Source organism: Chiloscyllium plagiosum, unplaced genomic scaffold, assembly GCF_037043375.1.
Source record: "Chiloscyllium plagiosum isolate Xiang-an unplaced genomic scaffold, Cpla_swu_hap1 HiC_scaffold_17, whole genome shotgun sequence".
NCBI lineage: Eukaryota > Metazoa > Chordata > Chondrichthyes > Orectolobiformes > Hemiscylliidae > Chiloscyllium > Chiloscyllium plagiosum.
The window spans coordinates 54,906,850-54,934,123 of NW_028270155.1; the positions used below are offsets into that span (position 1 = coordinate 54,906,850).

Consider the following 27,274-nt stretch of genomic DNA (forward strand, 5'->3'; position numbering starts at 1 on the left):
ACAGTCTAATTCTGTCTTCATCAAAAGGAGGAAAGCCACAGAATGCAGAACACTTTCTAAACTTTCTTGACCAATATTAGCATAAAACAACTGAAGATCAAGCATAAATATGGGTAAACTATAAACAAAATTGCCCACAGTCCATTAGCACCTGCCTTAGAACAATCCCTGCTGTCAGAAATATGGGTAGATAAATGTTATGGACACTACAGTCACAAGGAACTGGTTCAAACTTGCAAATTTTCTTTCACATAAATACTCTCTCAGAACAACTCACTTTCATAGAGATTTCACCCAGCGAGTTAGGCCAGGGCATTTACTCCAGGGGGTGAAAAGTCTAGATGGCATTGAGAAGTTTGCAACCTTTTTGGATCATTACTTAAAACTACTGAGAAGAAATACGATTCTGATGAGCTCTTCAAACAAAGGTTGAATGTACACCTACCTCAATGGGTCCAATCTGTAAATCGATGTCAATCTGTTTCTCCCGGATATCTTTTAAAGAACCCGTGATAATTCTTATATCATCCATATCATTCACTGAGCGATTTAGCTTCTTTGAAGTCTCTTCTACAAAGCCCACTATATTATCCAGATTTGTTTTATATTTTTCATTGCAGTGATGAGAATATCCAATCATCCAGGCTCTACTTTCTTCAGCCAAGGCTAACTTCAAATCATCTGTTTAAGTAAATATACATACCAATAAAGTAACAAAATTTGATTATTACAGAATCTCTAAATACTTACAGCAGAGGGATCACCATATGCGATATGTCCACGGCCACAAGCAATGGATCGTCATGGTATTTCCAAAGACATGGCAGGGTTCAAACACCACAGAAAAGTCAATGAGATAGGTTTCTATAAATACTATGAATGTCATTGTGGTCTTGTAGCCAATGTCCTATGGTGTTTAGCATGGTGTGTCAGACTGTATGCACTCTCCAGGTTAAGCAGTGTGAGACGAAAAGGGGATCATTGGACTAGGTCACAGAGGCATTATTATTGATTCACTTTAAAGTCATATGTTCTGTCATTATTTTTATAGGTAAAAATCACACAACGCCAGGTTATAGTCCAACAGGTTTATTTGGATGTACTAGCTTTCAGAGCACTGCTCTTTCGTCAGGTGGAGCAGGATTGTAAGACACACAATTTATGTGAAAAGATCTTTTGCTATAAATTCTGTGTCCTAATGATCCTGCTCCACTAGCTACCTGACAAAGGAGCAGCACTCTGAAAGCTAGTACTTCCTAATAAACCTGTTGGACTATAACCTGGCGTTGTGTGATTTTTAACTTTGTCCACCCCAGTCCAACACTGGTATCTCCACATTATTTTTATACTTCTACGTTAAGCTTCTGGCAGCAAAATTGTATGTTCCCCAAGAACAGGTTTCAAACACATTGCTGAGTGGTTGCATGCCTTAGCCTGGTAGCTGTATGAAAAGCTTGCACCACATAAATCTAGCTTGAAATACTTTATGTCCACCTGCATCTTTTAAAGGGGAGACATATTATGTTACAGCCAGTGCTGGAAGCATCTGAGTGCTGAGCAATGTGAACATTGAATAATGCCACAATAGGACAGAGGGTATGCTTCAAAGCTCTTGGATGCAGAACTGAAGGAGATGTAGGAGATAAACAGGAGGAGAGAGACCCTGCATTCATAGGGGACCTGAAGATCATTAAGACAAATGATCTGAAGCCATTAGCAGCGAAGCTGTCACTAACAGTGTAGCCCCAAGGATCTGGACGCAGTGCCAAAAGAAGCTCAGTGTCCTCACTTGCTTAATCAATGTGAGTAAATTAAATTTCAAATAACATTGCAATGCACCATAAGCCTCACACATTGTTCAATTCACTGTCTTCTTACTTTGATCATCAATCAACAACCTTTGCTATCTAAGAATCATATCTCTCATTCATTGTTTTCCTCACACATGTAACACTGCTACAAACCTAAGACCCATTTCTCAGCTTGCACAGACTGTCAGCTATTGAACTCAGAAAGTCACTTCACACAGATCCCATCACACGAACCAACACACATGCCCTTTTCTGGCAGGGCAAAGTGGTGCACAATTGCAGCAGAACCTACTTTGATGGTAGAGTATTGGCTATAAACCTGTATTCCCATGGAGGTGGTCATCATCATTTGGAATGGTAGAAACAGAGCCATAACCAATGGAAACCATCAAAGATGATGGCATGCACCCATCAAATTTTACCTTTCACAATTTCCTAACAGCACAGAGGTGGAACGAGTGAAGAGTGTCAAGCTCCTAGGAGTGATCATCAACAACAAGCTTTGTTGGACTCTTCATGGGGATGCACTGGTTTCAAAGGCCCAACAATGTCTCTTCTTCCTCAGGCAGCTGAGGAAATTTGGCATGACGGTGAATACCCTTGTCAACTTTTATAGCTGCGCCATCGAGAGCATTCTGTCTGGATGTATCACTACCTGGTATGGCAACTGTACCATTCAAGATTGAAGACGGTTAAAGAGAGTGCTGAACTCAGCCCGGACATCACAAAGGCCAATCTCGCATTTTTAGAATTCAGGGTTGCTGTCAAGGAAAGGCCGTCAGCATTCTCAAAGGTCTATCCCATCCTGGCACCCTTACAACCTCTACCACTGGGGAGAAGGTACAGAAGCCTGAACCCACGCACCAGCCAGTTTTGAAACAGTTTCTACCCTCCTGTTGTTAGAATACTGAATGGACCGACAAACTCTTCAGCATTTGCCTGTGTTTTTGTTTTTGCCACTGTTTACCTATTATTTATTGATCTATGCTAATTAACTATGTGATCTGACTGCACTGCTCACATGACAAAGTTTTTCACTGTGCCTCGGTACACGTGATAATAAATTCAACTCAATTCAAACTCAATTCAATTCCTGCATATCATACCATTCAAACTTATAAGCTGTAAATTGTCTAAGCAGGAATGGAAAAGTTGGTGTCCCTACCAATGAATAGAAACTCTGGGCTCATGTCCAGCTACAAAATTTGATGGCCAAGCAGGTTCTTCATAATGTTGCCAAACAAATTGAGTTGCAACATGCAAATGTTTCAACACACACCCAGGACACTGATTAAGAGTGCAAGTGGTTCCTGGTCAGCTATAAGTCAGAAAGAATATTGGATCCTCACCTAACACTTTCTACAATATATAAATAAAAAGTGCCAAAGCAACTTGGACTCCACACATAAACAGTAACACACAGATGGTCTAAGCATGTACTTTTTAAAATTCCTTCCCAACCCCTCAGCACAACCCAATCCTTGTTCTCTTCTTTTTATCAGATATCCAAGAACTCCGAAATGGCCAGGCACAAGTAGGAAGTAGAAGAGGAAGAAAAGATTGATAATGTTGTAACACTGTCACTCAATTACACAGATGCAGCCACAAGATCCAAAATTGATATTGCACCTAATTTAGAGCATGCTTTAGGATCTGCAGGTAGTGAGTCACTGGTTGTGAAGTAATTGTGATGGTCATGAGATAGCGATATGTCTTATTATGGAACAATTGCATCAGTCATGTGTAAGATCTAAGAAGGGAAGCAGAATTATCTATACAAGAGAGATGCACTTGCCAAAATTTGCAGATGCAGATTTTGAAACTGTACTAAAAGCATTCAATATATACTTGAACCCAAAATGGAATCTCGTAATCAAGTGAGCATCATTCAGTCAGAGTTCTCAAAGGCCAGGGGGATTCATTGAATCATTCTTACAGACCTGTATAGGTTAGCCATTGTTGTGGTTATGGTACTTCACAAGTTAAACCTACGCACAGCCACATCCTGCTGTCATACCAAGACCACATCAAATTTTCATTTTTTACGCAAATTGGATGAGTCAATACTTAAACAAGTCATTTGATGTGCTAAGTATGCTGCAAAATCAGGCCATAATCCATGGAAATACTGAGGAGTTCAGATGAACCCACTTGGTCCAATCCTACTCCTATTTCTTGTGACACCTTCATAGTAAATGTTTAAAAAAAGTGTAGGCATTATTATTCTTGTACAGACCAAATCAACACCAAGCTAAACATCAATTTAATTGTCATACTTCGAGTGACTTCAAATAAAATTGCAATTTGAACAAATGTTGGATATTTAAATATGTTCTTAAGATATTAATAATTTTATCTAATTTTTTAAAAATCTCCTTTAATTTCTTTTCCCCCAAACATCACAGAACATAATCTCATAATCTTGAAGCAAATACCTGAACACAATGCAAGAGCACCCAGATACATCACCCGAGGTTCAGCTTGAATTTGAATTTGCAGGTTGTGATAGAACTTGACTTGGAATTCAAACGCAGACAATGAAGGGGAACCTTCTATAAACTTTGCAAGAGTGTTTTCACGGTCTTCTCTCCAGAGGTGACTGTACTTGTTGAACGTTTCGAGAATTTCTTGTAAACCCTAGGATGGGAACAGTAAAATCAAAATATTGAGAATCTAAGTGCATTGAAAGGTTGAGAAAATTACAATGATTTTACTATTTTTGTACAATCATTCAATGATACAGCACAGGAGAAGGCGAAACATATCTGCTTATTCTGGCCTTTTGAAAGACTTATTCAATAAGTTGCATTCCACTATCTTTCCCTATAGTGCTCTAAATGTTTCCTTTACACATTTTTATGTAATTTCCTTATCAATGTCATCACTGAATCTGCTTATAACACCCTTTCAGGCAGTGCATTCCAGAAAATACAGCCTAAATGTATTTCTCCTCACTTCACCACCTTAGCCAAATACTTTGACTATGTTCATATTGGTAACTGACCCTCTGCAACTGGGTGTAAGCAGTTGCTTACATGTGTAAGCAGTTTTTTATACAATCAAGACTCTTCATGATTTTGAACATTTATATCAAGTCTCCTCTGATTATTCTCTACTACATTAAAAAAAACCAACGTCTGGCTTAGAAATGCAATCTGTACTAACATGTCTTGTCACATTCATGTGATCTTTACAATGAGACACTGACAAGAGGATTTCCACTTTGCAGCCAGTTTCAATTAAGTTAAAAATCACACAACACCAGGTTATAGCCCAACAGGTTTAATTGGAAGCACTAGCTTTCGGAGCGACGCTCCTTCATCAGGTTATTGTCCTCCGAAAGCTAGTGCTTCCAATTAAACCTGTTGGACTATAACCTGTTGTTGTGTGATTTTTAACTTTGTACACCCCAGTTCAACACCGCATCTCCAAATCAGTTTCAATGAAATCACACTAAGGGACAGACAGTTTTAATGAGAGTGCAAAAGATGGTGTTAGAAGTGCAGCTGAGATAGTGTTGAAGAGCAATTAGAAAAAAAATATAGCTGTCAATAGACAAATAAAGGAATATTCAGAGCTGTGATGCAGATATAACAATTGAAAAATAACAAAGAAACAAGCCACAGCCGAAACACTGAATAAAACACAATTGTTTTCTCTCCCTCTCTCTCAGCATCAGCCGAAATGAAAGATGACGTGATGTAGAACTGGTGGCATTTCCAAGTGTGACGGCAAAATTATGAAATTTTGTTGGATCTACTCAAACTAAAACACTCTTAACACTGGTGGGAAAAGACTTTTTCAAAATGCACATCACCCTAAATCTATCAGAAAAACAGAAAAACAAGCAGACTTTGAAGGCATGTTTTATTCTCAAGTTAATGCCTTTTATTCATACTAACCTCATTATCTTTTACATCACTAATATCAAAACTTGATCAACATCTATTTTAAATATACTCAAAGACTGAGCACCCATGGTCCTCTGGGGTATAGAAATCCAAAGATTCGTTACCATCAGGGTAAAATATATTCTCCCCACCTCAGTCCTAAGTGAAATTCCCCTTATTTTTAAATTGCATTCCCCAATTTTTAGATTTCCCCAATCAGGAGTAACATCTTCCCAGCATCTCCTTAAGCACTTTCTTAATTTCAATGAGGTTACCTCTCAGTCTTCAAAATTGACTAGAATACAAGCCAGTTTGCTCAATCTCTCTTCATAAGACTGTCCTGCTGTCCTGGGAAAAAATATGGTGAAACTTTATTGCACTTCTTCTGTGGCAACAATATCGTTCCTTAGGTAAGGAGATCAAAACTGCGCAGTGTATTCCAGGTGTAGTTAATCAAGCTCCTATACAGTAAGACTTCGCTATTCCTGTGCTCAATTCTTTTTGTGATAAAGTCTTCCATTAGCCTTCTTAGCGATAAGAGATTATGCGCTGTGTGGGAAAAGCATTGCTCACATTACAAATAATTTTGCACACGGGTGTATGGCTAGAAGAATGCACAAAATGTAGGTCTTGTAGAGAGAGTTCAGAGAGATTTGATCTTTGGAAAGATACCAGCTGAACATTCTGATGAATCACTCTACATGATTCAACAGGTTGGTTCAGTCAGGTTGATGAATGATGACTTTTAGAAGAACAACAGTCTCATAAAAAGTATCAGATGAACACTGGTGCATCATGGCAATATCATGATCTTCACAGTCCTGTGCGAAGTAGCCTAACATAGCAATCTAAAAATGAAAACCTCAGAAGTAAGGTCAGGCAATATGATGGCACCATACTTGTGTTGAGAAGATAGATTACTCTAAGAGCCCAATGTAATGACAGGGGCAAAGTTATGGAGTTTGACATCATTGATGGCAAACAAAAGCTACTGACATCAGCCAGAAAATGTCTGGAGCTTAGACTAGTAACCCTCAAAATGCCAAAAGAAATTTGCAATGTTACAGCATTCTAAATTATTAGGCATGGTACAAATTCTACAGGAGTACAATAATGTTACATTAATTTACAACAGTGTTACACTTTAACAGGGTTAGGGTATCTTCCTGCAGAAGATCACCTTAAAGTAGGTAAGAGTTTAGGACCAATTAGATGTCTGCTAAGGAAATTTAGAGCTGCTCTCAGAGCTAGCCTGAAAGACAAAATTGAAGAGCCAGGAAAGAAAGCTGTCAAGGAAGTGACAACTGCTACAGCATGGATTACAAGCAAAATGTTTGTAGTGAAACAACCTGAAAAGCTGGGTGTATGCATTGTCCCCAAGGATGTAAACAAAGCTTTGAAGAGACTCGGGCCACCCCATGCCAACCATCAAAGGAATTTTACTACAACTTGCAAAGACAAAACTCTTCACCACCCAACATGTGAAGGAGGGTTGCTGACAAGTGAAGGTGAATGAAAGCATCAATATCCTCATTAAAACCTGGTTTGTCTTCAGGAGACACAGATCTTCACACTTACAGAAATGAACTGACAGCCCAAGATTGCGTATTGTACAAAGGAAGTTGAGTCAACACACAAAGGTGTTGAGAGGGCAGAAACTGAATTGCAGCATACAAGACAACAAGAAATAAAATCAAGTCTGAGGAAGGCAAGAGATCTGTTCTACTGATCAAACATGACCAACAAAACCAACAAGTGCACCAGCCAGTGCAGTGTCAGTAGTAAGTACCAAGTTAAGCAGGTTGGAGAACCGCAAATGACATATTACATCCTAGACAGACCATGGATGAAGATGTAAGTAGACCTCTTCATTCTCACAGGAATTGACTACCTTGTCAGCAAAGACTACAGGAAATTTTGACTACTTGAAATGGACCAGATGACTGCAATGACTACTGATGAGATTGCCAAATGCCTGAAAGCACATTTTAGCCATTACGCTATTCTGAATTCAACTGCTTAAAAGGTTTGGGATATTCAACATTATACATCATTCCACACTACCCTTAGGCAATAGGAAAGGCTGAAGTGGCCGTGAACATCATCAAAGAAGACATAAAGAAATCAAGCAAGTCTAGCCTGGATTTACACAAAGCAATCCTTGAATGGAAAAACAAAAACACTGAAGTATAGAGAGTAGTTTAGTACAAAGATTTGCATCACGTCACACCCAAAAACTCCTCCAATGACAAAGAAGCAGAATCCAGGTGAGCATGAGTAACAAAATCATGGTGAAGGACTTGTAAACCTTTTCTAAATAGCTTCCAATGTATGAAACTCCTTCTGTTAATATGGTGACCACTACTGTGCACAGTAATCCAGATGTCATCTCACCAATTTCAGATGTCCAGCCATGTAATAGTTTGTTGTCTATATAATTCTGTTAAATCTCATTTACATCCTCTCTGAGATATCTTCTTAAATCTGGTAACGTCAATTCTACAGAATACCTAACTGGTGTTTTATGAATGCTCAGTCTAACACTTCCTTTGCAGCCTGTGCTTCCAGTTATAAAGCTAAGGATCCCATGTGAATATTTCAATGCCTACTCAACTTATCCTGTCACTGCCAAAGTCTTTTACATGCATATCCATCAGATTCCTGCAATACCTTTAAAAGTATACTGTTAGCACTGTCTCTCCTTATTCTTCCAATCAAAACAAAACACTTCTGTGTTTAACTTTAATCAACTTGTATCTGCTGATTTCAACAATCTCCATTCAAACCTAAACATATCGAGCAAATGAGCGGAGGGGTGACCTTATAGAGATTTATAAAATCATGAGGGGCACGGATAGGGTAAACAGACAAGATCTTACCCCTGGGGTGTGGAGTCCAGAACTAGAGGGCATAAGTTTATGGTGAGAGGGGAAAGATTTAAAAGGGACCTAAGGGGCAACATTTTCAATTGAAGGGTGGTGTGTGTATGGAATGACCTGCCAGAGGAAGTGGTAGAGGCTGGTACAATTACAACATTTAAAAGGCATCTGGATGGGTACATGAATAGGAAGGGTTTAGAGGGATATGGGCCACATGCTGGCAAATAGGACTAAATTAAGTTAGGACATCTGGTCAGCATGGATGAGTTGGACTGAAGGATCTGTTTCCATGCTGTACATCTCTACGACTATAAATATTCATACCATGGCCCTCTCCTATTGTCCTATCAGGTGGTTTCCCATTCAATATAAGCAATGTTTCAACTAGCACAATTAGATACAATGGCATTTAAACAAATGATCATCACTCACGGCAATTGTTTTACCTTTCTAAATGAATTGACAGATGATGAAATGAGAGAAACTAGCTTAATTATGTCCTTGTTTTCAGAAATTATCTTGTAGTAATTGTTAGGTCGAGTGTAGGCCAAAATCAAATCTGGCACAGTATCATCTGCAAAAGAGGAAAGACATTACATTTTATTTGTATCTTTTCAACAATGAGCATTATAGTCTCTTATATCACTCATGAAATACAAACAAACATCTAAAACAATTTACTTTGATGTGCAATCACTATTGCTATGTACACACAGCGATATCTCGCTACAGCACTGAGCTAAAATAATCTGGAATTTTGGATAATCTGGAATTTTCATGTTTCCCCAGAGTTGGGAAAAGGACAGGGATCACCGAAACTTCATTTTTCTCAGAAGTTTAAATTTCCTGTATAAAACTGGGTAATATAATCTTATCACAGGCAGAACGAGGTTCAGGTTAGGAATCAGTCATAATCCTACTTGCGCATCCTTTGGCATCAGGGTTAGCATTCACAAAAATAGGTGACCTCTGTTTACCTGTATTTTCAACAGGTCGAGGATGGGGGGAGGATTTGAAAGGCTTTGGAAAACCTGCCTTGTTTCAAAGCTTGGGATCCTTGGAGACAGCCTGCCGAGTAGTGAGGAACATTCTGATAAGTTAGTGTTAAAACATGACAACATCAAGTATCATAAATTAGATGTGTTGTTATTGCAGTGAGTGATCATATGGCTCTGTCATGCAGAACTAAGTTGACCATTGTATTGACTAACATTGTACATTAGAGTACTTTTCCCATTTGGAATGATGCCATCATGCATTTAAAATCAAAGAAAACTGTAAGGGGAATTCTAATGACATGAGCTGAATTAACCTGTATGTCCAACATGTTTTAGAATTGTAAATTAAATGGTCTGCAGTTTTCACTTAGAGAAAATAAAAGCCACCTTCTCCTGCACTAAATTGATTGATAGGTCATCTGGCCTAACTTCGAAAAATCTGGCCTGTTGTCAGATTCACAGGTTCCATTCTCTACAGTTGCAAGAGTTTGCTTTTACAATTAAGCCCATTATGAATACTTGGCTGTAAAATCATACATCTCAACCAAAGGTTGTGTACACAGTTTGTATGGAATGATTAAAGGATGAAAGAATTAAAGGATGGCGGTTGGTTAGCCCAGTTGGCTGTCAATTTGTTTTGGGGTGCAGAATGATGCCAACAGTATGGGTCAATTCCTGGCTGAGATTACAATGAAGGCCCTGTCTCCTCAACCTCACTTGAGACATGGTGATCCCCAGGTTAAACTCCCCCCAAGGCACCTCTGTGGAATGAGAAAGCAGCCATATGGTTCTGAGAGACTATGGTGACTTTACTTTTATTGAAGGGTTATCTGTATTTCATTTCATTAATAAATAGGTGCTCGTTTGTTTATACAACTAGTGGCCATTTAAGGGTTTGTTTTACAGGTCTGCATTTTTTTCACTATGAATCATGTTCTTAAGTGACAACTCTATTGGTTTGCTGGGCATGTACGTTTTCATATCCACCTGAAAGATTTTCATTGCTAGGATGTGCCTCTTCACCTCTGGCCACAGTGAATATTGGATCAGCAGTTGAGGAGGATACATGGGAGACATGGCCAATATGAGGGCGCATGGAGGAGACATTGGGGGTTTTAAAGGGCACAACTCCAAAAACTAAGCAGGCTGTTTCTAGGTCAGATAAGTTTGAGCAGAGGCAGAACAACGCAAGCACAGCCAAACCAATCATAGGAGGCAAATTGTTTATTTGAACAATGTAATGAAGTTTATGCGTTTATTTAAACAGTCATTCGGTTTTTCACTCACATCATCTTCATGCTGAGAAGCTCTAGCAGTTAGAAAGAGGGGAAAAGGGATGAAGTCACAATCAGTTTACAATCCAATTATTTTTCTTAGTTACAAATCTGGCTTCAGATCCCAGGTGATACTGTGACTTTACAATAAGATCAAACTTTGAGATAGGTTCTCATCATGTTCCGTATGTATGAGTCTGATGGGTGGATGTTAGAAAACCAGGCACAAGCTCTCTATGACTTCTATCCACTCATTTTAAACATAGGAAATTCTGGCTTAGTTTATTCAGAATTTTACAATGTGATTCTGTCCACCCAATGGGAAGGAAAATTCAGTGTCCTGCTCTCGGTGAAAATTTAAAGTCTGATGATTTTTTTTGACAAAAATTAGGAATTTTTACCTATGGTTCTTTAGAATCCACTTCCAAAGTGAAATCATGGTGTCATATACAAGTTGGAGCTGGTACTTGAATTGATATATATTGTGAGGAACCTAAGAAGGAGAGATTTCCCAACCTGATGCCTTCAGCCAGCAAGTTATTTGCTGCAGTTTTTGTGTTCTGATACAATATATTTACCTGCTTCCATTAGTAATTACCTGCAAGGTTTCCTTCATATTTATCAATGGAGGAGTCATCCTGTGTATCATTTCTTTGTAATTCAGCTATTTTCTGGTCATTCGACTTTTTCTGTTAATAAAATGATATATTTATTTCAATCCCTCTAAATAATTGTCAGCTGATACAGTTCTTTCATTTTTATCAGTGTATTTCTTTAGGTAGATTTCATGGCGCATCCTGATCTATATTTCACCCTTATTACACACTAAAAGTTGAGGCTTATTTGAGGCTACTAATTAGCTCACTTTATAATTAGGTGAGTAGTTCATGTATACTGGCATTTACACCAGCAAATCTCCACAAATTTCAATTCGTATAAATTTTCACTTCAGCACTTCAAATATGTTCCAACATTATTCCCTAAAATGTATGAATAAATATTTAATTACAAATAGCTTGAAAAAATTCCACAATTTAAAAATAAATCCAACCTCACCACAGATTAGCCAAGAGTTAAAATGTCCACAATACATACTGTTGTCATCCTTCTCTTGCTCCACATGGATAGTCCTTTGGAAACATTGATAATACTGTCACACACTCTATTCAAAATATACTGGATTTCTTCCAGTGTAGGACGGAGCATAATATCAGGTATGGCAAGGCAAATGTCAACTTGGAGAACTGAACTGAAGTCTTGTTTCTGATAATCTGAATCAGGATCTAAGATGAGAGAATCTGTCAAAATAGAATCCCACGTATTTGCTATGATTGTAACCCTAGATTTGCTCGAGTTTATTTTCTGTAATAATCAGAGCAATACAAGGAAACAGAGTCCAAAAAATCAGATAAAATGTTCACTACATTTCCACTGTTGCTAATATTCAAGGCCCATATTATTATCCCAATCATTACAATTCTTAAGGACTCACACATTAGCATTTTGAATACATCTTATACAATCAAATAATCATAAACTGATTTTTATGAATGTGGTGGAACCTGTTTTCCTTTATGGTAGAACACAAGCATGATTTTAATAATGAACTCAGCAGAAAAGGTGACTTTCTTTTAAAATATATTATGGTAATATAATTTATGATTCATTTCTTCTGGTATATAACTCTTTTAACTTTCAGAATTAAAAGTTATGAGCAGAAAATGAGATAAATGTAACTGAAGCACTTTAAAGTCCACCACATTCAAAAGATTGAAGTTATGTTCCTCTAAGAGGTTAATAGATTAAAAAGGTAAAGAAATTAAAATGCCTAAAACAAATGATAATTCAGAAGAATATCCATGGGGACAGCGAGGACTGCAGATGCTGGAGATCAAAGTCAAGAGTATGGTGCTGGAAAAGCACAGCAGGTCAGGCAGCATCTGAGGAGCAGGAGAATCCACGTTTCGGGCACAAGCCCTTCATCAACATATCCATGTTGGTATGACTGTGATGGGAGAAATGCACTGATAATCAAGGCTCACTACTCTACAGTTGTAACATTCGTGCAAATGTTGATTAAATTAGCAAAATGGTCAATTCTTTTCTTTCCTAATGCCACTCAAAATAAATTTACTGCTTTGGAATAAATAGAGAGTTGCCCAGTTACTAAGTGTAAAATGGTCTACTGTTTCTATCAACATTACAGAAATTGAGATAGGTTAAAATGTATAACAAAAATATGGATTGTTCCGCTCTATTAGTCTTTTCCAGAAAACTTCCTTTTTGGAGTCATACTCAGCAGAAATTAAGGATAGGTCTTTGCATTTTGGGTGGGGCTTCAACATTGAAGTCAAACAGAGATCCTGACTCCGCTGCTTGTTGGGAACGGCCAACTCCCATTAATTTTGCCTGGATTGACAATTAGTAGTTAGCAGATGCAGTACAAGCACCAAATTAATTTGGCAGATGGATTTTCAAAGCTGGGAAGGTCACTTGGAGGCCCTACATCTTATTTTTTATATAGATATTTTTATTAGAAATTTAACATTTTTACAAGTTTACAAAAATAAACAAAACTCTCAAATATAAACATTGATATACAATTAAATCAAATATACAATAGCCAAAATTTAACAAGAGAAAAAAAATACCGAAAAAGAAAAAAAAACAAAACTCAACTATCTACTAATCTAACCTACAACTAATCAGAGTGTATATTTAAGTCTCTTACATGCTCGGAATGTGTTAACATCAGATGTAATAAAACCCGTATTCGTGCGGGATTCCTCTCCTAAGGGGCCCTGGACCAGCCAGGTTTGTAATCTCAATTAAATAAAAGCCCTTGTTAGGATAGCCAAAATATCTGTATTTATGTAATTCAAGAAGGGCTGCCATATTTTATAAAATAATTCGGTCTTTCGGTGCACCATATTTGTAAGGAAGTCAAGGGGAATACATTCCATAATTAATCTGTGCCAATTTGAAACTCCAGAGGGGCCCTCAGCCACCTAGTTCACCAAAATATTTTTCCTTGCACAGAAAGAAAGAATAGAAAATAGTCTCTTCCCGTACATGTCCAGGGAGGGAAAGTTCGAAAAGCCCAAAAGGAGAGATACAGGGTCCACTTTAATTTCCGTTCCTAAAATTTCTGTCACGGTACTTGCTACTTTAGTCCAATATCTACGGATCTTATGACAGGTCCATAAGCAATGTACAAGAGTGCCCACCTCTATTTTACATTTGGGACACTTTGGAGATGCTCCTGCCTTAAATTTTACCAATCGAACCGGTGCTATATGGGCCCTATGAAGTATCTTCAGCTGGATAGCCTGGGTTCTGTTACAGATAGTAATTCTTTGAGCGTTTTCCCAAATATCATTCCACGTTTCTATAGAGATTTCTAGTCCCAAATCCTGATCCCATGTTTTAAGCAGATTATCCATATCTCCCGATACTTCATCATGTAGTAAATGATAAATAGTACTGACGGAAGATACCCCCACTGGTCGTAGGACACTACATTCTCTATCGGATTTATAAAAACTATCTAATAACGTAGTCTTCTTCTGTATATAATCTTGAATTTGGAAGTATTGAAAGAGGTCTCCATTAGGTAATCCGAATTTCTGACGTAGCTGTTCAAAAGACATCAGGACACTCTCTTTAAATAGATCCCCTAGACATGAGATACCCCTGAATCTCCAGAGTTTAAAATTGGCATCTGTAAACCCCGGTTGGAATCCCCATGCTCCCACTATTGGTGCATAGGGGGATGTTTTATGTGAGTTGCCCTCATTTTGCCGCATTATATTCCAAGCCTTGATTGTATTTAGTATTATAGGGTTCTTACAGTGATCTGTAATGATTTTCCTCTTGTCTGAAAATAAAAGGTTAATAAGTGGGCATTTTACTTGAGAGGCCTCGATGTCCAACCAGATTGATTGTGGATCAGACAAGACCCAATCAGCTATGTAACTTAATTGGGAACTTAACTGATATTTCCTAAAGTCTGGGAAGTCCAATCCTCCCCTTGCCTGTGGAAGCTGTAGCTTCTTCAGCTTAATGAGGGGCCGTCTATGATTCCAGATAAAGGAACCCAGCCAGCCATATAATTTACGTAGAGCCGTCCTCGGCAGCATCACCGGAAGCATTCTCATAGGACATAGGAGACGGGGCAGGACATTCATTTTGATTAGTGCTATTCTACCCAACCAGGAAATTGGAAGGTCTCCCCATCGCTGGAGGTCCTGCCTTATCCTTTCCAGTAAATGCACAAAATTAGCCTTGTATAACTGACCAAATACTGGGGTAATAAAAATGCCTAAATATAAGAAGCCCTCCAGGGACCAACGAAAGGGAAAAAGGGATCCGTCCACTAAGTGGGGTGTCATAGAAAGGCTACCCATTGGCATAGCCTCCGATTTTGAAAAATTAATTTTACAGCCTGAGAATGCGCTAAATGTATTAATAACTTGGATTAGGTGAGGTACGGACATCAGAGGGTTACTGAGGAATAGAAGAACATCATCTGCATAAAGGGTAATTTTGTGTTTACCTGTACCAATCCTCGGGGCCGTTATATTAGGATCAGCTCGTATAGCTTCGGCTAGTGGTTCAATTATTAGCGTAAACAACAATGGCGAGAGGGGACATCCCTGACGGCAGCCCCTACCCACACTGAAGCTATCTGAACCTAATCCATTGGTAACCACAACTGCTTTGGGATCACTATACAATGTTGAGACCCATTTGGTAAACACCTTTCCAACGCCAAACCTTTCCAATGTGTAAAACAAATATGACCATTCGACCCTATCAAATGCCTTTTCCGCGTCTAATAAGACTACTACTCCTGGTATCTTTCCCTGATGACAGGCTTGAATCATATTCAAAACCCTTCTAATATTATTGGATGATCTACGGCCCTTAATAAACCCTGTCTGATCCTTCTTTATAATATGTGGCAGTACCCTTTCGAGTCTCAGTGCTAACGTTTTAGAAAGGATTTTAAAATCTACATTTAGCAAGGATATTGGTCTGTATGATGTACAATCTTCTGGATCCTTTCCTTTTTTAAGGATAAGAGAGATATTTGCCTCTTTCAGCGAAGGCGGGAGACAGCCCTGACTATATGCATAGTTATACATGTCCATAAGTGGACCAGCCAATATTTCTGTAAATTCTTTATAGAATTCAGCTTGAAAACCACCTGGGCCAGGTGCCTTACCGCTCTGAAATTGCCTAATTGCATCAAGTATTTCTTGGACTGTTAGAGGAGCATTTAGGACCGGTACCTATTCCTCGTCCTATCTTCACAATCCTGTGATTTATATAACTCAGAATAAAATTCTCTAAAGATCGCATTAATCTTTTTATGATCATGAGTCAAAATACCCGTACTTTCATTGATAGATGTAATAGTCTGAGGGGCCTTTTTTTTCTTTGCAAGAAATGCTAAATGTCTACCCGGTTTGTCGCCATATTCATATAACCTTTGTTTTGCAAATAATATTTCTCTCTTAGCCGTTTGAGTAAGCGTAGAGTTTAGAGCTGTCCTAAGAGCCGTAATCCTTTGCAATTTAATAATAGAAGGTCTATCAGTGTATGCTGTTTCAACTGCTTTTAAGCGAGCTTCAAGCAGACGCTGTTGTTCTCCCTTTAATTTTTTCTGGGTCGCTGAGTAGGAGATGATCAAACCTCGCGTGTAAGCTTTGATGGTCTCCCACATCATTGATGGTTGCTAGCCGTACCTGAATTAATTTCTAAAAAAGTTTTAAATTCTTGAGAGAAGTATTTTACAAATTTACTATCTTTCATTAAGAAGGGGTCCATACGCCAATGCCGAGGGGATGTACCATTGTTCCTCCCCTTAGTTTCCATATATACAGCAGCGTGGTCGGAAATTGCTATACTACCTATTTTACAGGATGATATGGAATTTTAAAAAATCGAGGGGGCAAAAAACATATCAATTCTGGTATGACATTTATGTGAATTGGAGTAGAAAAAAAAATCTCTGCCCTGTGGATGAAGACATCTCCATACATCTACTAATCCTAATTCTTTGTTCAGATCCATCAATTGTCTAGATCTGGGAGATACTCCTGCAGTACTCTTGGGAATCCTATCTATTTCCGGATCCATAATACAATTAAAGTCTCCCTCTATAATTGTATGACGGGCACCAAAAGCCATCAATTTTGAAAAGGCTTCCGTTATAAATTTAAAGGGGTGTGCTGGGGGGCAGTACAAATTTAAAATCCCATATTCCTCTCCATTTATGAGGGCTTTAATCAAAATATATCATCCAGATTTGTCTTTTATCTGCTTTAGGATTTTGAAAGGGAAATTCTTCTGAACAAGAATAACAACTCCCCTGCTTTTTGAGCTAAAAGAAGAAAAAAAGGCCTGATCAAATTCACCCTGTCGTAATTTCAAGTGTTCTTTATCTGACAGGTGTGTCTCCTGTAGGAGAGCTATATCAACTCTTTCCTTCTTAAGATTTGATAATATTTTCTTCCTTTTGACTGGCGAATTACTCCCCTTGACATTCCAGGTGCACCACTTAACTGACTGATCAACCATAATCATCTGGGCAAATCCGAGACCCCTCGGGAGGGGGAACCCTATCCAGAACATCCCAAGCATAGAGCATATAAAATTTACAAAAATAAAGCCTCTCTAATACACTCACAACAATACAATAAAAAACTATTTCTAAATAAAAAAAATATAAAACGTATCTAAGTGGAGACTTTCCCCCTTGTTCTCAGGGGGCGTCACTTCCTCTCCAAAAGTCCATCATATCCTCTCCCAACCAATGCCCCACCCTTGACCCAGGTGCTCCTCAATAAAATGAGGAGAATTCAAATATAATACAAAGCTAGAGTTAACAGTGAGCACCCCACCCCCACCCCTACCAACACCTGGGTATATTTGGTAATGTTAATACCATATATAGATATATAGCTATAAAATTACAACCTCAACAAATAATAATTAAATATACCAATACAAAATAACAAGGGAGAAACAACCCCGCTCCTAGAGACAGAGGTAAAATTGAAAAAGGTAACCACCTCCCCCCCATCAACATTAACCAAATCCCCCAACTTATATATATATATATATATATATACATATATATACATATACACACACACATATACATACATCCCTCATATATACATAAAATAATAAAAAATACTCAAGGTGGGGGAGAAAATCAAATCCCTCTCCCCACCCCCCATGATAATATTAAACAGTAAGATAAGAAAAAAAAAGCCGGGGATATAAACCAAAGCGGGGGGAAAGGCAAACCAACATCCATTATGTCTTACAGTTTATCTAAGAGAGTCCAAGAATTCCTTAGCCTTTTCTGGCGATCCGAAGTTATATACGGATCCTTCATGGTTAAAGCGTAGCGTCGCTGGGTAGTGTAAGGAGTACTGAATATTTAAGTCCCTTAAACGCTTCTTCGCCTCGTCGAATGCCTTCCTCTTTCGGACCAGAGCTGGGGAAAAGTCCTGGAATAACATGATCTTGGATCCTTTATAGATCATAGCTTGGCGGTCTTTTCTGAGATTTCTAGAGGCTTCTAGGAGTATCTGCCTCTCCTTGTAGCTCTGCAGCCGCAACAGGACCGAGCGGGGGTGCTGGTTTGATCCGGGCCCGCGTATTGCAACCCGGTAGGCCCATTCTACCCTTACCTGGCCTGATCCAGTTTCCAGATTTAAAAGCTGTGGCAGCCACTGTTCGAGAAACGCTGTAAGCTGGCCTTCCTCTTCCTCTTGACGATTATTGAGGTCGTCAATGTGATTCTCTAAGGTCTGGACTCGCTGCTCGAGAGTCCGGATCTGATCCACGGCCGATTGAGCTGTAGTTTCAGAGGTCGCGGCCTTTAACTCCGCCCCTCCGACTCGGCGCTTGATTTCCTGGATGTCTCGGTCGTGCTTCTGCAGCGCAGCCGAGAGTGAGTCCCATCGATTTCTGGATTCTTCGATGAAAGCGTCGATCTTCGCGTCCAGTTTGGAGATCATTTCTACAAGGCTTGTCACCGTAGGTAAGTCCCCCGGGGTGGCTGTGGACACCTCAGCTGCAGCTGGAGAGGGTGGGGGAGGGGTTCCTGCTTGTTGAGAGCTGCGGGCTCCCTTCTCTTTAGTCATTTTTACTAAAGATTAGATTGTTTAAGTTTAATATTAAACAACTAATTAAATTAAACAGCTGTTATAAATGATTTGGTGAGTGTGGTGGGGGTGGGTGACCCACTTTACCCAAGTCTTGGGGGGAGCACTGTAGACTCAGACTTGCTGGGTCGCCGCCATCTTGGATCTCCGGAGGCCATACATCTTGAGGTTCCTCTCAGCACTTGATAACCTTTTAGAGTAAAACATGACCACAGCTTTTACAGTAATACTGTGGAGGAGTAAACCACCTCCAACACAGTGACTGTGGCTAGGTAGCTGAAAAGTATCTGAAACATTGGCTCTCCAAGCAGTCGCTATGCTATGGGGATCAGTAAGCTGACTGGAAAATTCAGTCAGTCAATCTTTGATCAACAGCTTTAATTAATTGGTGAATTATCTCTTTTAGTCATTCACCAGTTGCAAGTGAATAGCCATTCTGCTCCCAGTCACCAGAATATTTGGCCTAGTCAGGATGGTGTCAGCAAGCCAGCCGTAGATGTGAAGTTAGGCTTCCTCTAATACTTCCCTAATATTGAGCCAAAATCCTACCCTATATTTTCCAACTCACTCTCCAATGGCAATTCCATTCAATATTTAACATTTTATAATAGTCCATGCTCAAAGTAAATGTGGTTCAGATCAACAGGCTAGAATAGAATTGCAAACACTTACAATTTTTTTTATATCCAGAAATGCTCTTATACAACTGAATATTTTTCCCCTTCAACAAATCACTTGTGGGTTTTTTTTTCATCCATTAATCACCAACAACTCTTTCAATACTTACACAAAGTACTTCCAATTATTTGTGTAAATATTGTTGAAATTAATTGTATATCTCCAAATAAAGTGGCAACTTTATATTGCTAAACCAACATCATTTTAGTTATTATGTTCACAGAATTCTGCTTCTTGGATCCTGTTTGAACTTACACACATAAGGAAGATAAGATCCAATAATACAAATGTGAATAAAAATATTCTGTCTCTGGTGAGTACAACTAAAATCCTGAACACCTCACATCATTTTTTTAACAGTTAGCAAAAAAAAGTGTAAACCCTAATTAGAAAACCCTCATTGGGTACCATGTTAGTGGAGAGACCAGAGAAGCTAATGGGAAAGGGAATATACATGCAACTGAAGAGCTATGTCAACATCATTAAAAATCTGTGTGGACTTCAGGACAGGCAACAATGCAAAGTGGCCAAACAGAGGCTGATAGCCAAGTCCACTACCCAGGGGGATGGCCTCAACTGGGACCTTGGGTTCATGTCACTCTTCAGGTGACCCCACTGCACTGTGCAAACACACACACATTTCTACAGACCCATACACTCATGCAGACCCTCTCTCATACCTACAAACTCTCTCTCATACACTCACACATATACTCCCATACTCACATGTACACACGCACCCTCTTATAGACTTAGACCCCTTTACACTCACACTCATGCGCATACACACACAGACACAGGTTTGTGGGGTGAATTTGTACTTTTAGAATGACATATTATTTTACTCAAAAACTGCATGAATCCATGTAAGATTCTGTAAATCCTTTTTTTAGATTAGAATCAGTCTGAACATTGGGGCACAGACAGCCTCGCACAGGGCACCTCGCACCTTCAATGTCTGGGCTGACATGGCACCAATTGCTAAAGTTCACTTGAGAATGTAACTTTAAAGAAATTCTGGGATTTACATTTGAAAGAACTGAAACCAACATGGTCATTCTAAAAGATGAGAGAATTAACAAATAATCCATGTTTTTTTCAACATATAATTTAAATTACATCAACTTGATGTTGGAACTATAACCTGGGATTGTGTATTTTTAACTTTGTGCATCCCAGTCCAACATCGGTAACTCCAAATTATGTCAACATCTGTGGTGAAGGACTGTACCTGCGGTGAACACAGCAAATGCAGTGCACATGCATGAAGAGCAATGGCAATGCATGAATGAGGGGGTGAGGGGAGGGGGGTGGGTGGGTGGAGTGCACGATTAGCAGGGTGAGAATGGGTTCTTGTCCATTGAGGGGATACAGCCATAGTCAGTCCAGGAGTTGGCCCATTTCTAATCCAAGTGATTATCTATGGTCAGTCAAACAGGTTTGTCCAGTTCAAGTTTGGCTATCATCAATGTTTCAGTCTGGGAAGTGGACCATAATTGGTCCTGAGAGTCAAGCAAAATCAGTCCTGGACTTGACAGTCAATCTGACAGGGACATCTCAAAAATAAATCTGGGGAATGGGCCGCGATCATTAACGGCAGTAAGTTGTATGTAAACTCGGTGGCAGGGAGAGGTTTGGATGTCTAGGATCTATACCCAGCATGAGCAAAACCAATGTAGTGTACAAAATCCCATGCAAGGACTGCACAAAACACTACATAGGACAAACAGGAAGATAGCTAACGATCCGCATCCATGAACATCAACTAGCCACGAAACGCCACAACCAGCTATCCTTAGTAGTCACACACGCAGACGACAAGCAACATGAATTCGACTGGGACAACACTACCATTATAGGGCAAGCCAAACAAAGAACAGCCAGGGAATTCCTAGAAGCATGGCACTCATCCACAAACTCCATCAACAAACACATCAACCTGGACCCAATATACCGGCCACTACAGCGGACAGCTGAAACTGACAACCGGAAGCGGCAGATTCAAACCACTACAAATACCGGAGGAAAGATCACAGAAGCGCTTCACAGGAGGCTCCCAAGCACTGAGGATGTCACCTAGACGGGGGACGAAACGTTTGCAACAAAAACTTCCAGCTCGGCGAACAGAACCACAACAACGAGCACCCGAGCTACAAATCTTCTCACAAACTTTGATCTACAGCCCTTTCCACAATCCAGCCTAAGCTTTGGGTCCTCTACATGAATGGCACCTTTTATCACCACGAAATGCAACAAGCTAAAAGAAACCCACAAACACAAACAACATCCTGACTGGTATAAAGCTCACCAAAGAGGAAGAGAACAATAACCGACTTTCCTTCTTGAACATCATGGTAGGACAAAAAGCCAGCGGAGAGCTGCAGACTAACATCTATAGGAAAGCCACACACACTGACCAGATACTCAACCACAGGAGCAACCATTCCAACACCCACAAACGGAGCTGCTTTAGGACACTATTCAAAGGAGTCACAACACATTGCAGCACCCTATAACTATAAGAAGCCAAGGAGAAACACCTATAACATATTTAGGAACAATGGGTACCTGATAAGCGCAGTCCGCCAATTCCTGCACAACAGGCCTAAACAGGAAGACACAACACACCCAGAGACTCCAGTCATCTACCATACAAAGACATTTTAGAGATGACCACAAACTACTCTGGCCCCTCGGTGTCATGGTAGCCCACAAACCTACTACAGAGGAACCTCGATTATCTGAACGAGATGGGCAGGCACTATTTCGTTTGGATAATCGATTATTCGGTTAATCACGTCCATGCCTTTCCTCTGGGGCTCGGAGTTTTCTGTGAAGTCTGCTCCTCATCAGGAGACGCGCAGCACACCCCGCGTGAGCCCCCGCCCTACCCCAGCCCTGTCCAACACCACCCCATCTAACACAGCCCCCCTGCCCTGCTCCCAACCCCGTCCAACACTGCCCCCAACTGCCCACCCCGACCTCTGTACTCGCCCAAACTCCTACACCCATTCACCACGCGCCCCCATTCCTCCCACCACTGCCCGCACCCCCCCCAATGCCGTCCAACACCGCTCCCCGCCCGCCACCCGTGCACCCTCCCATCCACCCCCACCCCCTCTCCAGGGCATCTGGACTGGACACCAACAACAAGACTGCTGCTGCTGCCTTTTCGGGGAGTGAGTCTCCAAATAGTATGTGCGCGCACACAGACACACACACGCATGTGCACACACGCACACACACGCGCAAACACACACACGCACGCGCACACACACATGCACACACACACATACATGTACACACACATACACACACACACGCACACACACATACATGCACACACACATACACGCACACACACACACACACACAGCCACACACAAAAAGTTTTACACAGGTTCCTCCGTTGCCCTGTACAGGACAATGTTGGAGAGATTATCTGGGGAAGGCGGGTGGGGGGGGGGGTATAAGAGTACATCCCTATGTAGAACTCCAGGGAAAGTGTGGGAGGAGAGAGAGAGGACAGGTGGTCAGTCATGTGGAGATGGTGCCTGAGCTCCCATCAATGTCCAAGGCTGTTCTTGGCTGCATTTCAGTAAACTGGGCTCACTTTTAATCACTGTAAACAACACTGTGCGATCAGTGTTGGAAACACGCCTTTGATGTAATGTTTCCTCGAGGTCTTCTTCGGATAATCCGATATTAGGATAATTGATATTCAGGTAATTGATATCCTATGTACCTAGGGTGCCGCAGTATATTGTGACTCCTTTGAATAGTGTCCGAAAGCAGCTCTGTTTGTGGGTGTTGGGATGGTTGCTCCTGTAGTTGAGTATCTGGTCAGTGTGTGTGGCTTTCCTGTAGACGCTAGTCTGCAGTTCCCCACTGGCTTTTTGTCCCACCATGATGTTCAAGAAGGAAAGTCGGTTATTGTTCTCTTCCTCTTTGGTGAACTTTGTAGGCATCATGGTAGCCCACAAACCTCCTACCACATTAAAACAACTACTGAAGAATTTAAAGGACTCAGTACATACAGCCAACAGAACAAATGTGATATACAAGGACTGCAACAAACATTACATTGGACAAACTGGCAGGAAACTGACCACCAGGATACGTGAGCATCAATTAGCCACCAAAAGACGTGACCAACTATCATTAGTATCCATAAACACAGATGAAGAGGGATGCCAGTTCAATGGGAACGATGCATCCATCCTGGGACAATCTAAGCTAAGACACATGTAGGAATTCCTAGATGCCTGGCATTCAAACTGGAACTCCAATAACAACCATATCGACTTTGACCCCATTTACCAATCTCTCAGAAACAGAACCAAAAGTGATAAGACCCACCACAACAAACCAAGACACATAAATAGCACTAGAGGCTCATTGATGATGTTACCTAGCATGGTGACGAAACATCTGAGAACAAATCTACCAGCTCAGCGAGCAAACCAACAACCTGATACACAACTTGAGCTACAAATCTTCTCCAAAATCTCAAAGTGAAGACAACCCAGGGATGGCACAGACAAATGTAGAGTGAGCTAGGTTGAGATGTTTTGAGTTCTTATTATTTCATTTGCACAGTTGGATGTCAACCTTCAGTCTACAGTATCCACAAGGATTGAGTTGTTTTTCTATTTTATTTATCTGTGCAATAAAATGTTGACTTTTCCTTTCAATGATAATTCTGATCTCCTCACTTCTGTGAAAGCTAATGTGCATGCCATATCTTGCTAAAGCACCTGTGATACATTGAGGACTTTCAACACTGCTCACATGCATGAATCCTTGCTTCAAATACATGAGTCACATTAGAAAGTTCACTCCATAGTGAATATTGATGGGTTGTCCCACATCCTGAGACTACATTTGATGTACCTGACACATCCCCCCACCCCACATTCCACACATCCCCGGAATCTCCATCCACCCTAACTATCACTACAATTCTGAAGAATACAATGAGTCTTTACTTGTCTTTGCAATGCCTGAACATTCTCACTGACACTTCCAGTACTATGGACAATGAAGCTTTGAGCTTTCCCTCTATTCAGCTCCACAATTAAAAGATAGTTACGTGTGATATGGCCATTGCCAATTTCACATACTTAAATATTCCGGTACAGCTCTGAAAACCCCAAATATGGGACAGTCAATTACTTCATTAAATTTGTAGATACCTGACAGAGTCCCCATCAACTCCCATAAGATGTGTGTTCAGTGACCATCAATTGGACATTGCAGGCCTTGTTTCCACACCTAGACCTTATCATTGTCATGAGTCTCCTTGACATCTATAGTGCCTTGACATCAATCCCTAACTGATCTGTGTGAGGTCCCCTGACAGATTAGGCAATTTCTCGTCAGTCACCTTATTGATTATGAGAGAGATGCCAAGGTATGGCAATTGAAAAGCTGCAAATGGTGAAATGGTGAAAGATTTGCCATGTATTTCATTTCTGTGAACCTTCTCAGATCCAATTGGTATAATAGTATAGATCAAGTAAACATACATTAACAAACATGCTTGTTCTATACAGTGATTGAGTTGTTGTTGTGTCACCAATGTCTTACAAGACCATAGGGGCTGCTGTCATTAGAGAGAAGGAGCTGGTGATGATTTAACCTGAGGGCCACCAGATCTCAGGTTGAGAAGGAGAGTCCTTAATGGTAACGTCAAACCAGTGATGGGAACTGAACCCACGATGCTGGCATCACACTGCTCTGTGAGCCAACAATCCAGCCACCTGAGCTAGACAGATTCCACACAGTTATCAAATACCTATGGTATCAATGTGTCCTTAAAAGTTTGATTGTAATTCCTCTCCCACCCTTTATGTCTAGGTGAAAGCCAGTCATTCCCAACTCAGATGAAGGGAGCCTGCTGACTTGGACATTCTGGTGATTTTGAACATTCTGATAGGTATCCTCATGGGGCTCGATGCCTATTAGGCACCAGCCTTCTGAGAGTTTTCTGTATGACTGCAGGCTTACCCTCCTCCACTACTGGATGCAATAGGATAACTGGCGGAGGAGTGGTGCAATGGCAGGAGATCTCTGAAGTGTTCTGAGAAGAAGCTTCTAAGGTGTTAGTGTGCCCACTCTCCAACCCTCTGTGTGCCTACGAATACCACCATGTCTCCATGATAAGCAGGGACATCTGGGCTGAGGAAAAGGTATTTTGTTCCCCTTTCCCCTTGTCATTGATGCTGAGTGTACATGGCTAGTGTGATGGAGTGTCAGTGGGACAACATCCTCTTCATCGAGGCAGCCAAGAGCTCATAAGCCAAAGCATCGCAATAGTTAGAACATGGTCAGACTCCTCCATTCTTCACTCTTGCTCACTAAGGGCTTCTGCTCAGTGTACCCTGACCTCTCTCGGCAGGTTGAACAGGTCACTTCAGGCCAAGTAGACAGCCCATTGCAGAAGTTATGCTGAAGAAGGTAGCTGGTCTCCAGCCATCCTCTGAAAGTCAGAGACATTGGGCGTTTTGTCCTCCATCTGCTGCAGAAACAGATCAATGATGTGCTCACCAGATTGTGCCTCAAAGTCTACTCTACCTAACATGTCTTGAGGTTCACTTACACTATCTGGTGGATAGTGTAAGTGAACACCTTGCTGGTGCATCCTCTGAGGTTTCAAAGGCATCATCTGTAGAGGTGGTGCTGGTGCTGCTACAAGGCTCAGGTTGTGACCTCCTTCATTGGGTTTGCTCCTGATCACTGCTAGTGCTAAGAGAAAGAATTACCTGGTGATGAAATACAATAGCTTATGTACAATCAATTGCTTTTGTGCACATCTGCAAACAGCAGCTGGTACTATTACTCTTAGGATAATCCTGTCTCCCCCTTGCACAGGAACAGTCCAGGATTCACAGGGTGTCAGGATCTTTATGTCAGCGCTTCTCTGGCCTTCTTGGCTCTCTCCACTTGGTTCTGGGCTAACTTTTCCTGTAAAAAGTTAAAAGGAAGGATTGAATACAACAACAATGTGTACAGCAGCACTTTGCGCATAGGAGGAGGTGAGCCATCACCATTAAATGAACAGGACACACAGTGCTCAGAAGGGTTAGTAGTTTGTCAGCAAAAGGCGGGAGTGAGCCATTGAGGGCACATCGTGGATGTGATACTCAGGCTTGCAAGTGATAGCCAAGCTACATGTGACATGCCTGTAGAGTGGCAGAATTAAACTGAGTGATGCTTGTCTGTGTGTGAGCTCACAGAGTCAAGATCGTGCTCCTTACCTTTGCAGAGCACAGAATATCATTCATTTTCCTGCAGGACTGCAGCGCTGGGTGTACTCGTGAGTGCCACTGCTATTTCAGTCCAAGTTTGATAGGATGGCCTCCTGGTACCACTCCCTAGGGAGAGGTCCTCGGTTCTGTCCCTGATTCCATTCCAGTAATGGTTGTAACATAGTGTCAATGAATTGATCGGTGACTTTCTGCTTCTTAGAAGGAATTCTGCAGTGTAGAAGGCAACCACCACTGGCTGAGTGAAAGCTCCTTGCAACAGGGGAAGCCTTGTCCAGCTGGGCCTCTAA

At 40.6% G+C, this 27,274-nt stretch overlaps 1 protein-coding gene across 1 annotated transcript in view; it reads right to left on the reverse strand.

Annotated features, from left to right (window-relative positions):
• LOC122558738 (dynein axonemal heavy chain 5-like) overlaps positions 1-27,274 on the reverse strand; it is a 269,744-nt gene that overhangs the window by 171,729 nt on the left and 70,741 nt on the right. Inside the window, exons 20-25 of the mRNA XM_087996146.1 lie at positions 26,318-26,463; positions 11,948-12,214; positions 11,451-11,541; positions 9,027-9,154; positions 4,247-4,448; positions 446-681 (exon numbers count right to left, since the gene is read on the reverse strand). Of these exons, the coding sequence (XP_087852272.1) occupies positions 446-681; positions 4,247-4,448; positions 9,027-9,154; positions 11,451-11,541; positions 11,948-12,214; positions 26,318-26,463 (1,070 nt within the window). The remainder of the gene's footprint in view (positions 1-445; positions 682-4,246; positions 4,449-9,026; positions 9,155-11,450; positions 11,542-11,947; positions 12,215-26,317; positions 26,464-27,274) is intronic.